This window comes from Emiliania huxleyi (assembly GCF_000372725.1).
Source record: "Emiliania huxleyi CCMP1516 unplaced genomic scaffold EMIHUscaffold_668, whole genome shotgun sequence".
Taxonomy (NCBI): domain Eukaryota; phylum Haptophyta; order Isochrysidales; family Noelaerhabdaceae; genus Emiliania; species Emiliania huxleyi.
This window is the reverse complement of record NW_005196994.1, coordinates 5,451-15,808: the sequence shown is the minus strand read 5'-3', so window position 1 is coordinate 15,808 and position 10,358 is coordinate 5,451. Positions and strand designations below refer to the sequence as shown.

Sequence of the window (10,358 nt, the reverse complement as noted above, 5' to 3'; positions counted from 1 at the left end):
GGAATTTCCGGGAAGAAGTTTAAGAATAGGCACCCAATAAATATTGAAGAAGGTTAAGGCACAGGGAATAAAAAATTGGCTCCCCGAGCAGGCTGATGACAGACAGCGAAAGTGAGCCGCCGGTAACCGATTGAAAAATGCACGGGCGCGCGCCCTTGTACTCCATGCCCCACTTGAGCTTGGCGATGATGGGCTTGCCAGTGAGGTCGTTGAGGAAGGGCTTGGGATTGACGGGCACCTACGGGAGGCAAAGGGCGTTGGTTTGGGGGCGGGAGGGGGGGCGCGCAACCGCGGTGGGGTGGCGGAGGGGCTGGTGGCGGCGGCGCAGGAGGGCAGTGGCGCAGGAGGGCGCGGGAGGGCGGCGGCGAGGGCGGCGGCGGCGAGGGTGAAGGCGGCGTGGGCGGCGAAGGGGCTGGTGCCGCCGGCGTGGGTAGGGCGGCGCGGAGAGGCAGGAGGCGGCGAAGGTGGGGGCGGCGTGGGGGCGGAGGGATTGGTGGTGGCGGTGTGGGCGGCGGCGGCGAGCGTGGGGGCGGCGTGGGCGGAAGCGGAGTTTTGGGCGGCGGCGAGAGTGGCAGCGGCGAGGGGCGACGGAGGCCAGGGCGGGATGGTAGCGGGAGAGGCAGGCGCTCACTGTGGACATCGCTCAAAGGTGTCGAGGCTCGCTCGTAGGCGCACGCCCGCGCTGGTTGAAAAAAATCCGCCACGCTGTTGGGCGGCGAGGCGGGCGAGAAAAACCTTCCTCGGGCCGGGCGCGCGTAGGAGCCTTCTGTCCCTACCCTTGTCAGGAGCAGGAGAGCCCCACCTGTCCCCCTGATCGTCCTTCCAAAATCCTGCTCGTGCAGGTGGGGACCCTGTCTGTCCTCCTTCCCCATCCCTCGTCTGGTTTTGTCTGTTTTCTTTCTTTCTTTCTTTAGGAGCCTTCTTTCCCCCCGCGGCCTCCGCAGCGCCTCTTTTTTCAACTGGGTCAACTCCCATGCCCCGCGTGCCAATTCGGTCAACGCCGTCAAGCACAAGCAGGCGGCAAAGCGCTCGTTAGCTCGTTACCGTGTTTCTTATTTACTAGGAAGACACAGGGCGATTGCCTCAACTGTCAACCACGATCCACGTGGTTGACAGAGGCCTCAACCCTCAACCAACCAAGTGGTTGACAGACCCCTTCAACCCCTCAACCACGCGGAATGGCTGTCCACACACACACACCCGCGCAAAGCCAAAGGTCTGAACACATTCTCTGTGAACCATTCATGTCGTCTTCTTTAGACGCCTGGATGCTGCATTTGACGCGCCGTTTTTACGAGTACTTGCTTCAGCTACGTGCGTGAATGGGAGGTGTGATGCAAGAGAGATGGGCCCAGGTAGGAGGCTCCACGCCACCTGACTCGCGTCGTGCCACCTGACTCTCGCCTGGAGAGGCCTCTTAGCCGAGGCACACGTGGCAATCGCCACGTGCGCCAACAGGGATTTCGGCCATTTTAGAGCCTTTTGCACAAAAATGCAGGTGGCTTTAGCCACTTGCTCCATGAGCAAAACAGTGCAAAAAGCACCTGGAGCAGATGGCTTACGCCGCCTGTGGACATGGGCAAAACAGTGCAAAAAGCACCTGGAGCAGATGGCTTACGCCGCCTGTGGACATGGGCAAAACAGTGCAAAAAGCACCTGGAGCAGACGGCTTACGCCGCCTGTGGCCATGGTGCTCTCGATCCATGCTCGACACGTCCGCCCGCCATCAAGTTGTACGTTGAGGGGCAAAATGCAGCAGGAACTTAGTTGCCTCGAAGGCCGCCTGCTCGAAGGCCGCCCTGCTCTCGGCATTGTGTTGTTGACTGATAGCACTGTCTGATCCAACCAGAAAGAGCCGTCGAAGAGCCGTCGAGCTACATGAGACCCAAGTCGTCGTGATGTACCAGGAAACGAAACTAGCGCCAAAATTGAGATCTCAGGATTGACATTATTCGTCGCGCCTGCTTTCGCTGCTTGAGGCTCGCCAAACAGATCCTGCGTCTATGGCCGTGTGCAACGTCAAGTCGTTAACCGCGCCAAGACCATCGCGCCAACCGCGACTCTGTTGCTTTTATGCGGCAGCATTCACCGTGACTCTTGCCGACAGTGAGCGTCTCCTACTTATGGATTGCGCTCGAGGTACGAGGAGCGCAAGAGCGCGCCGCAGGCGGCGATTTTTTTGGCGGCAGGGCTGTTCCAGTTTATCTTGTGATCACGCGCGAGCCTGTGAATAGGCCCCGGAGGCCTCAACCCTCAACTAAAGGGTTGACGGGGGGTCTCAACCGTCAACCAGATGGTTGAGGGGGTGTTGATGGTTCGATCCTCCCCAGAGTCGAACTGGCAGCCACTCGCACCAAGGAGGCGAGGTGTGGCGACGTGACCCAGAAAAGGCCAGAGTCAGGAGCAACCCTCGAGGTGGGTCGCTCATATACTCAACACGCCCCCACGACACAGCACGAGGTTGCTGCTGTATATCCGATACCGCCGTGTTTCGAGGTAGGGCAGAGGTTCCGGGACGCGAGTTCCCCCGGGTTACCTTGGGCACTATTTTCGATCTTTTTCGTAGCTCACACACGAAGGGACTCAAATCTTCGCAGACCGCCGACGACCTGGGAGATCTCACCGGAGGTACCATGTTGATGGTTCGATCCTCCCCAGAGTCGAACTGGCAGCCACTCGCACCAAGGAGGCGAGGTGTGGCTACGTGACCCAGAAAAGGCCAGAGTCAGGAGCAACCCTCGAGGTGGGTCGCTCATATACTCAACAGGGGGGGCCTCAACTCAACCCCTCAACCACGCCCCTGGGCCGACTGTACACACCACGTACGGACCGGTATGTTGTTGCGCCCACTCTCTCGCGGCGCGTCGCGCCTCACTGTGCGAGGCGCCGCCTTGGGAGGAGCTCGCCTGCACCGCCCCGCCGGTGCGCCCTCGCCGCTTCTCCGCCCGCTGAGCACGGGTCCCGAGCCGTCGGGCGACGAGGACGGCAGCGGCGGCGACGCTAGCGAAGCACCGTCTCTTGCGCCGTACCTGGAGGCGTTTGTGGATCCGTACGAGGTGGATCCGAAGCTGCCTCCACCCGGCCGCCGCTGGTCCGCCGCCGAGATCCGGCTCAAGAGCGACGCTGACCTGCAGAAGCTATGGGCCGTGCTGCTCCGCGAGCGAAACATGCTCGCGTCGGTCAAGCTGCTGCACGAACGGCGCAAAACGACGATGCCGCACCCCGAGCGGGCGCGCATGACGCGCAAGTCGATGGCGATGATCAAGGTCGTCCTCGGGGAGCGACAGCGATCCGCCGAGACGGCGATGCGGCGCGGGGATCTCCTCACGAAGCGGCAGCGCAGGCGGCAAAAGGCGCTCGCAGCCGCGGAGGGAGAGCATGGGGAGGCAGTGGGCGCCGGCGCGGCAGCGGGCGCGCACGGCGGCTGAGGGACGTTGCGTAAGGTGGAGACACCCCCCCACCGTGGGCTCCCGCTAGGTGAGAGACAGTTGAGCAGCGCGCCGTGGAGCTGGCGCGCGAGAGATGAGCGACGGAGACCGAGACGCGAGAGACGGGGGCGCCGTGCGGCGTTCACCGCTCCCGCGCGCCCGACCGTCGCGGTGTTGAAAGCAAAAAAATGAGTTGCGTGGTGTGATGAGCGTGATCCCGCCGCTCTCGCCTGGCTCCTCGGCTATTACAAGACTCAAGAGCCTGCTTCCGCTCGAGGGACTCGAGGCCCCTCTCCTCTCCGCAGAGAGTCTCAGGAGAGCCGAGGCCCCCCCCTCCCTGAGTGTGAGCTGTGTGTCCCATCAGCATCACACAGATTACCCTGTGCACAGAGCGCGAGAGATTGTGTCTGGACACTGACTGTCTCACGGACACGCCTCGCCCTCGAGCAGCGCCTCCTCGACCTCCCGCATCTCGCGCAGCAGCCCGCGCAGCCGTTCGCGCTCGGCGGCCGGCGGAGAGTTGACGAGCGCCGTCTGGAAGGCTGCTCGCGCCGCGCCCGCGAGCTGGTGGATACCAACCTTTGCGAGGGGCGTGGTGGGGGCGGGAGTCACTGAGGGCCGGGCAGAGGGTGAGTGGTGAGCGGTGAGGGCCGCCTTTGCATCCGAGGTGATGTTTGGGTTGCACGAGGGGAGGAAGGCTTGGATGGCGAGCACGTACGCGTGGCACCTGCGAGGCGGTCAGGCCGGCGTCCCAGACTGGTGCGTGTCTCCTTCCTCTCTCTCTGTTCTCCTCACCGTTCGACCAGCTGGACCGGCACCGCCAGCGCGCGTGCCTCCACCGCGGCCTTCTCCTCGGCCGACATGTCCGCGTCCTTCCACGAGCGCTGCAGGTCGGCGTACGCCACGGCGTCCGCGTCCGCCGCCGCCAGCACCGCTGCCGTGTCCAGCGTTGCAATCAGGGCCTCTGCCGCTGCTGCGGCGCCAGACTCGCGGTCCTTCTTCCGTGTCGTGTACGCGGCGGCCATCGCCGCGGCGGCTGCACCGACGGCCGCGCCGACGGCAGCCGCAGCGCCGCCGCCGGGCGTCGGCTGCTTGGCGGCGAGCGCAGCGACAAACTCCCCGACAATTTGGTCGGCAGTCGGAGACTGCTTGGCCGCCGGCGCGGCCGCGGTCGTATGCGCGAGCGCACTGAGCATCGCCCACTGCTCCTCAGTGTTCCCAGTCTCGAGCTTAAGCTCGGGCATAACTTCTTCGATAGAGTTATGCCGCCCTGGCTCTGGCCGCCGGAGACTCCGCTGGTGCGGCTTCTTCCCGGGGGACTCTTCACACCTACGACACAAACTCTGCCTCCCACCTACCCTCAGTCAGTCATCAGTCTTACACACCTCCAAGCAAGGAGGACGGGCCCACACGCACACACACGTTGCACACGATTGGTTGGCTCGGGAGCCGACACGAGGCACGTGTCACCGGCCGTATCACCGGGTCCGGACTGCTGGACACACAGCACACAGCTCACAGGACAGCTCACGAGGTGGCGCTATATAGTGGGGTTCTCGGGGACTGGCAACGGAGAAGAAGGTGGGGCATAGGGATGGGGCCACATATCTTGAGTGTTGCTATGGAGCGTCCGGTTCAACACGCGCTTGCGCGCTCGCGTCTGCTGGCGCCCAGAGAACATGTTGCACCACATGCTCCCGGCGGAGCCCAACTGCTTGCACTCGACAAGGCAGTGCATCCACTCGCGGGAGCTGAAGTCGAACTTCCACTCGATGCGGCTCGCGCCGGATTGTGAGCTCGGCGAGCGAGGTCGGAGAGCGACCTCAGTTGGCCCAAGCCGCACGACACTGAGGCAGAGCGGCCGTGCGCGTACGACGCCGTACGCACACGGCCACTCTGCACCGACCGCAGCGCTGCATTGCGACCGCAGAGGCTCAGCTCAGCCAGGGCTCGCTCGCCCGAGCTCGGAGCCGCCGGCGGTCATGGGCAGCAAAGGTTTGACGCGTCGCTCTCGGTGCAGGAGGGCACTGCAGTAGAGGTGCAATGGCCGTCCGGCGCGCGCACGATGGGCTACAGCTTCATTGGCAGCTACCAGAGCGCGTCTGGAGCGCTGCCGTTGTGTGACCCACGTCCAAGCGGCGCTTCCGGCCTGTTCCGCGCCTCTTTTTACGCCTTTCATTCGAGAGGGGGGGGCGAGGTCTCATCAACTTCGAAACCGCCTTTGAAAGGGGGGAAATGCGTCCGTCCCTGAGCGGGTTGAGGCGGGGGTGGTTTCACTGCCCCCCCCCAGCTCCCAGGGCCAGGCCACTCTCAAGCGGCCCCCCGGCGCTTCGACTCTCTTGAGAGACTCTCTTGATGCATGATGGAGCATCGCGTGTGGTAGCCGTGCACCGCTGCGACGCAGCAGTGGGCCGGCGTGGCGCGTGGGCTGTGGCGCGATCGAGTATTAACATATATCTCGGTGACACGATGTGCAGCAGCACCAGAGCTATATATCGGTGTGCTTTATATATCGGTGTGAATATCGTCCTATCGCCCCTGCGACAGTCCCGACCTGACGCCCTTTCCTCGCGCCGCGTCAGTGGAGCGCGCCGCCGCCACCCCGCCCGCCGCGGCGGCGCACCGCGCGGCACTCACCGTGCGGAAGAGCTCGCTGCTGCGCATGCCTCGCACGAGGGCGGGCTGGCAGTCGTAGGCGTACGCGGCGCGCGGCGCGGCGGCCGCACTCCCACGCGCGAACTTGCGGTGCAGCGCCACCCCGGCGGAGAATGTCGAGAAGGAGTTGCCTGCAGCGGGGGCTCGTCGCCGGATGGCCTCCGCTGATCTCGGGCGATCCCGCGAGAGAAGGAGGAGGGGCGGGGCGGGGGGAGCGGTGCCGTAGAAGCCCCCCGGCGCCGCGGCGGCGGTGAAGAACTCGGCGGCGGTGCGCAGCGTGTACGCCATGCCTGGAGCAGAACTCGGGGTGTGACTCCTCCTGCAGCGCATTCGGCGCAGAGCGTGCGCGCAGCGGCCGCGAGTGCAGTGCATGCGGCTGAGCAGTGCAGTGGGAGCCAGCCGAGCTCGCTGCCAGCTAGAGCCTCGAGGGGTCTTCGTACTCCGCATCCGTGCTCCGCATCTAGTGCCCGGTGCTCTCGGGCGCAGACGGCAGGGAGAGGACGCGCGCTCCGAACTGCTCGGGCCGTACCTCGGGCCCGCTCCTCGCCACGTTATCCGCCGCGTAGATGAGCACCACCCCGCTCACGTTCCTCCTCAGCCGGCTCGCGGCGGTCAGCGATGCGACCTCGGACGGAGGGTAACAGCGGCGATGCGGGAAGCGGCGCGCCGTGCAAAAGCCGCTGATGACCCACCAGTCACGCTCGATCCGCAGGTGCACCGCCGCCCACCGCGGCCCTCCGCCCGCCGCTGCCCGCCTAACCATCTGCGCCACTGCCGGCTGCAGCTTGCGGCTCGGTGCGAGGGCACCGTAAACCAGAGGCAGCCACGCCTCGTACGGCCACTGCCGGTTGATCCCGACGACAGCGGCCTCCTGCACGGCGACGCCGACGGGCGCCACCTCCGCCACGCGGCACGGCGCCACGCGCTGCGCGAAGGCGGCAGCGTCGAAGACATCTCCAAATTCCACCGACTCCTTGATGCGGGAGCCCGGCTGCGAGGCCTTGAAGAAGCGCCAGCCAGAGGTGAGCTGCGGCAGGACGAGGGTCGTGTTGCCGTGCCGTCCACCGCCGCACGAGTCGTGCAGAAGCTGCGCCACGTTCATGAGCATGTTGTTGAGACCGCCGCCGAGCCCCGATGCGTCCGCCGTCTTGCTGCCGCCGAACTGCGTTTCGCGGCTTCCGATCTCGACGTAGAGCTGGGCGTTGCCGCTGCCGACTGCATTTGGGGACGGCACTGGGTGAATACGCATACAGGAATCCCCTACACGGCAGGAGGGAGGCGAAGCAAGGGGCGTGCAATAATCGCGAAAGAAACGCAACTATCAGAAGTACCGGAGACCCGTGTTTACTTTACGGCCCTCTCCCTGCGAACGCGCACCCCCCCTAGCTAGGGGTCAGGGCTCTCTAGCCCGTAGCCCGATATACCGATCATCCGGCTCGCTGGGTGCGCTTCTCAGCTCCCCGGCCCTGGATGTGAGGTTAATGGATCTTCGTCATCACACGCATGCCCCTCCGTTGGGATCGCCATCAGTCAATACATGTAATTTTTACTTCTGTCAAGGAACTCATGAGCGCATTGCATCAATGTTTTGCCACACGCTCGATCCGGATCCATCCATCCCCAGCGATCCCCCAGGTCCCCACCCTACTGTGTGAATTCGCGGAGCGAAGAAAATTTTACGGAATACGTCCATTTTTGGAGCTTGGAATACGGCGTATTCCATGGAATACGTGGAATACGGGTGGAATACGGCAGAATACAGGCCTCTGGGAGGTCATTTGGAATACGTGGAAAACGTATTCACACAGTAGGGTCCCCACCCATCCCCACCCATCCCCACCCATCCCCACCCATCCCCACCCATCCCCGCCCATCCCCAGCCATCCCCAGCCATCCCCAGCCATCCCCGTACGGGCTGGTTCAGAAGTCAGGCGGGGGCGGTGGGGGCGGGAGCCGGTGGCGGACGTGCGCGGCGTGCCTCCTCGAGCTCCTCGTCGTCGCCAAAGTCAGGCGCGGGCGCACGTGTGGCGGCTGCGGCGGCCAAGCCACGCTCCAGCTCGGGCAAGAACTCGACAGACGACACGGCGTTCTTGAGGCAGCTCGTCTGAACTGGGTGGATCACGGCATACTTGGGCAGCTGCGCCTCCAGCCACGCCTTGATGCCCTGCGCGAGGAAGGTGAGCGCCGCATCGTCCGACTTGCGTGGGCCAGAGGCTGAGAAGAGCGAGTGCATGGATAGCTTCACTGTCAGCAAATTTCGGCGTGCGCTGAAACCAAATTAATTTCTTAGCTAGGGCGCCCGTCGCCTACACGGGCACTAGGGTGACACCCAGACAGGCGAGGGACAGACCTCTCAATGAATTTGATGATGGACGAGCCATGGCGCCAGGCAGGCGAGTTCACACCGTCCCAAATGGGACGTAATGAGCGCGGCGCGCGAAGGTACTTCACGACTTTGACGACAACATGTACATGTACATGTTACATGCACAGCTGTGGAGCGCGCGGCCGACGTGTCCCGCTGATCCCCGAGGTCCCCACCCATCCCCACCCATCCCCACCCATCCCCACCCATCCCCACCCATCCCCAGCTCGCTCTATCACACACCCCAAGAGCCCTTGGGGAAATCCGTTCGCCATACGCTCCGAGCGGCGTGCGTGTGATGACGAAGATCCAATCGGACTGCACTCCAAGTGCTCCAAGTGCCGCGTTGGCTAGCGAGGATTGGTGTGACGTGTTGGCCCTCCTTTTCTTTCTCGACTGTGTGTCCGTGATCTTGGGTTCGTTCATCTAATTACGGACCGCCCCTATCAGCTACCTAATGATAGACCGCGTGGTTGACCCATTATACAGGCCTGCGCTGCGCTGCGTGCGTCCTCCACGACCGAGGGGTGAACCAGCTCGAAGTCATCCTCGTACAGCAGCCTCGTCAACTCGTTAATCAAAGGATCTGTGTAATAGGACGGCCAGCATGCGTGACGGCTGACTCGGGAGTGGCCAATTCTTTGTGGCAAGCGCGGGTACTGGTTGGCGAGACCGCGCCAACCCTGTGTAAGAGCGTGAAAGTGCAACGCAATCACTTCAGCTTGTGTGCCGTTTCGACGCGTGGCCGATGATATCGTTGCCCGCTCGTCTGTCGCGCGCTTGCGATAGCCCATCCATGAGCTCTGCGTCTTGAAGATATTCGGAAGCTGCCCGAGCGTCCCTCGGATGCGAGCTAGCTCGTGCACAAAGTTGCTAAAGTTCCGATCTCTCATCCACGCGTACCTCAAGAGGTCGTTCCTCTCACCGTTGCCGCCTGCTTTGGCATACTCAAAGAGCGAAACCAACCGGTCCAGCGGGTGGCGCCAGACATAGAAGGCTGGGGTGGAGTTCGCGGCGCACTCGAGTAGGTCACTCAGAGACGCGTGGCACGAGTGCAGCTTAGTGCCAGGCCCAACAGCCCCGCCAAGTAGCGCCTCTTCGATGGACGTCCCGCCGGTCTTGGGCACATGCACAAAGATGAGGCCCCATTGCTGGGAGTAGTTGCTTGCACGCATGCACGCGCAGGCCGATTGTTTCGGATTCGCGGTATATGCCGCCAGCAGTTCTCGCTCCACGGCGCTGACCGCCTCGACAACAGTAGCACCGATGCTCTGGAGAGGCAGCACGCGTGCCATCGGCGGCGAACGAGTAGTGGCCTGCAGCAGCGATTCCTGCAACTGCGCAAACGGGTAGTGGCTCGAGCCTTGGATGCTGAAGAGGGCGACACACATGGCGTCACGGCTGGCCTTGAACTTCGTGTGGGTGACGACGTCTCTCTTATCCGAGAACGTGGGCACCCCCATTTTCATCGGCTTTAAAGGCACAAACTCTCCTTTTCCTTTCGAGCACGTACGCTCCGTGGACTTTGCTGCTGTAGGACCACACTTGTTGGTGATCGTTCTGCCCCACCTGTAGCGCGAGCGTAGACCTTGCTGCCACGGTTTCGCCTCGCGGCTACCATTTGCGGTCGAGGGAGCATCAGAAGAGCAGTTGCCCACGTGACGTACATTGTCTGACGCGGCCCCACGCCCTTGCAGCCAGGCGAAGTGCGAGTAAGTAATATCCTCTCCGTTGCCTCGATTCAGAAGGAGGAGGGGTCGGTACGCGTCAAAAAAGTCAAGGTACCGCGTGTTGAGGGCTTTGGAGCAAGCGGCGAGGCTAGTAAGGACGAGCGTGGGCGAGTCGCGCGGATACCTGCAATTCAACAGCCCGCTAACCCCGCAGCATCGAAACTGCGAGCTCGCCCCGTA

General features: G+C 63.4%; 6 protein-coding genes across 6 annotated transcripts in view; 2 read left to right on the top strand and 4 right to left on the bottom strand.

Annotated features, from left to right (window-relative positions):
• Positions 1–640, bottom strand: part of EMIHUDRAFT_317040 (hypothetical protein) — a gene marked incomplete at both ends in the record, with an annotated part of 1,091 nt that extends 451 nt beyond the window's left edge. The window contains 2 exons of the mRNA XM_005762698.1: positions 128–238; positions 632–640. Of these exons, the coding sequence (XP_005762755.1) occupies positions 128–238; positions 632–640 (120 nt within the window). The remainder of the gene's footprint in view (positions 1–127; positions 239–631) is intronic.
• Positions 641–3,080: 2,440 nt separating this feature from the next.
• Positions 3,081–3,284, top strand: EMIHUDRAFT_58651 (hypothetical protein; the record flags this gene model as incomplete). Its single annotated transcript, XM_005762697.1, has 1 exon — positions 3,081–3,284. A coding segment is annotated over one exon (204 nt), but the record flags the coding sequence as incomplete, so codon positions are not given.
• Positions 3,285–3,851: 567 nt separating this feature from the next.
• EMIHUDRAFT_120600 (hypothetical protein) lies at positions 3,852–4,672 on the bottom strand (the record flags this gene model as incomplete). The annotated part of the gene is made up of 2 exons (XM_005762696.1): positions 3,852–4,155; positions 4,224–4,672. 2 exons carry the CDS (start codon positions 4,670–4,672, stop codon positions 3,852–3,854), a joined length of 753 nt encoding a protein of 250 aa, XP_005762753.1.
• A 447-nt stretch (positions 4,673–5,119) lies between these two features.
• Positions 5,120–5,878, top strand: EMIHUDRAFT_248449 (hypothetical protein; the record flags this gene model as incomplete). The annotated part of the gene is made up of 3 exons (XM_005762695.1): positions 5,120–5,254; positions 5,359–5,546; positions 5,833–5,878. The coding sequence occupies 3 exons, from the start codon at positions 5,120–5,122 to the stop codon at positions 5,876–5,878; spliced, it is 369 nt and encodes a 122-aa protein (XP_005762752.1).
• A 274-nt stretch (positions 5,879–6,152) lies between these two features.
• On the bottom strand, positions 6,153–7,343 carry EMIHUDRAFT_446211 (hypothetical protein). The gene has a single exon (XM_005762694.1). The coding sequence runs from the start codon at positions 7,330–7,332 to the stop codon at positions 6,544–6,546; it is 789 nt and encodes a 262-aa protein (XP_005762751.1). The 5' UTR covers positions 7,333–7,343; the 3' UTR covers positions 6,153–6,543.
• A 1,026-nt stretch (positions 7,344–8,369) lies between these two features.
• Positions 8,370–9,917, bottom strand: EMIHUDRAFT_248446 (hypothetical protein; the record flags this gene model as incomplete). The annotated part of the gene is made up of 3 exons (XM_005762693.1): positions 8,370–8,389; positions 8,936–8,996; positions 9,072–9,917. 3 exons carry the CDS (start codon positions 9,915–9,917, stop codon positions 8,370–8,372), a joined length of 927 nt encoding a protein of 308 aa, XP_005762750.1.
• Between the last annotated feature and the right edge of the window lie 441 nt (positions 9,918–10,358).

Coding starts and splice junctions, on each gene's coding strand:
- EMIHUDRAFT_446211 (XM_005762694.1), bottom strand. CDS start 7,332: ATGCGTATTCACCCAGTGCCGTCCCCAAATGCAGTCGGCAGCGGCAAC.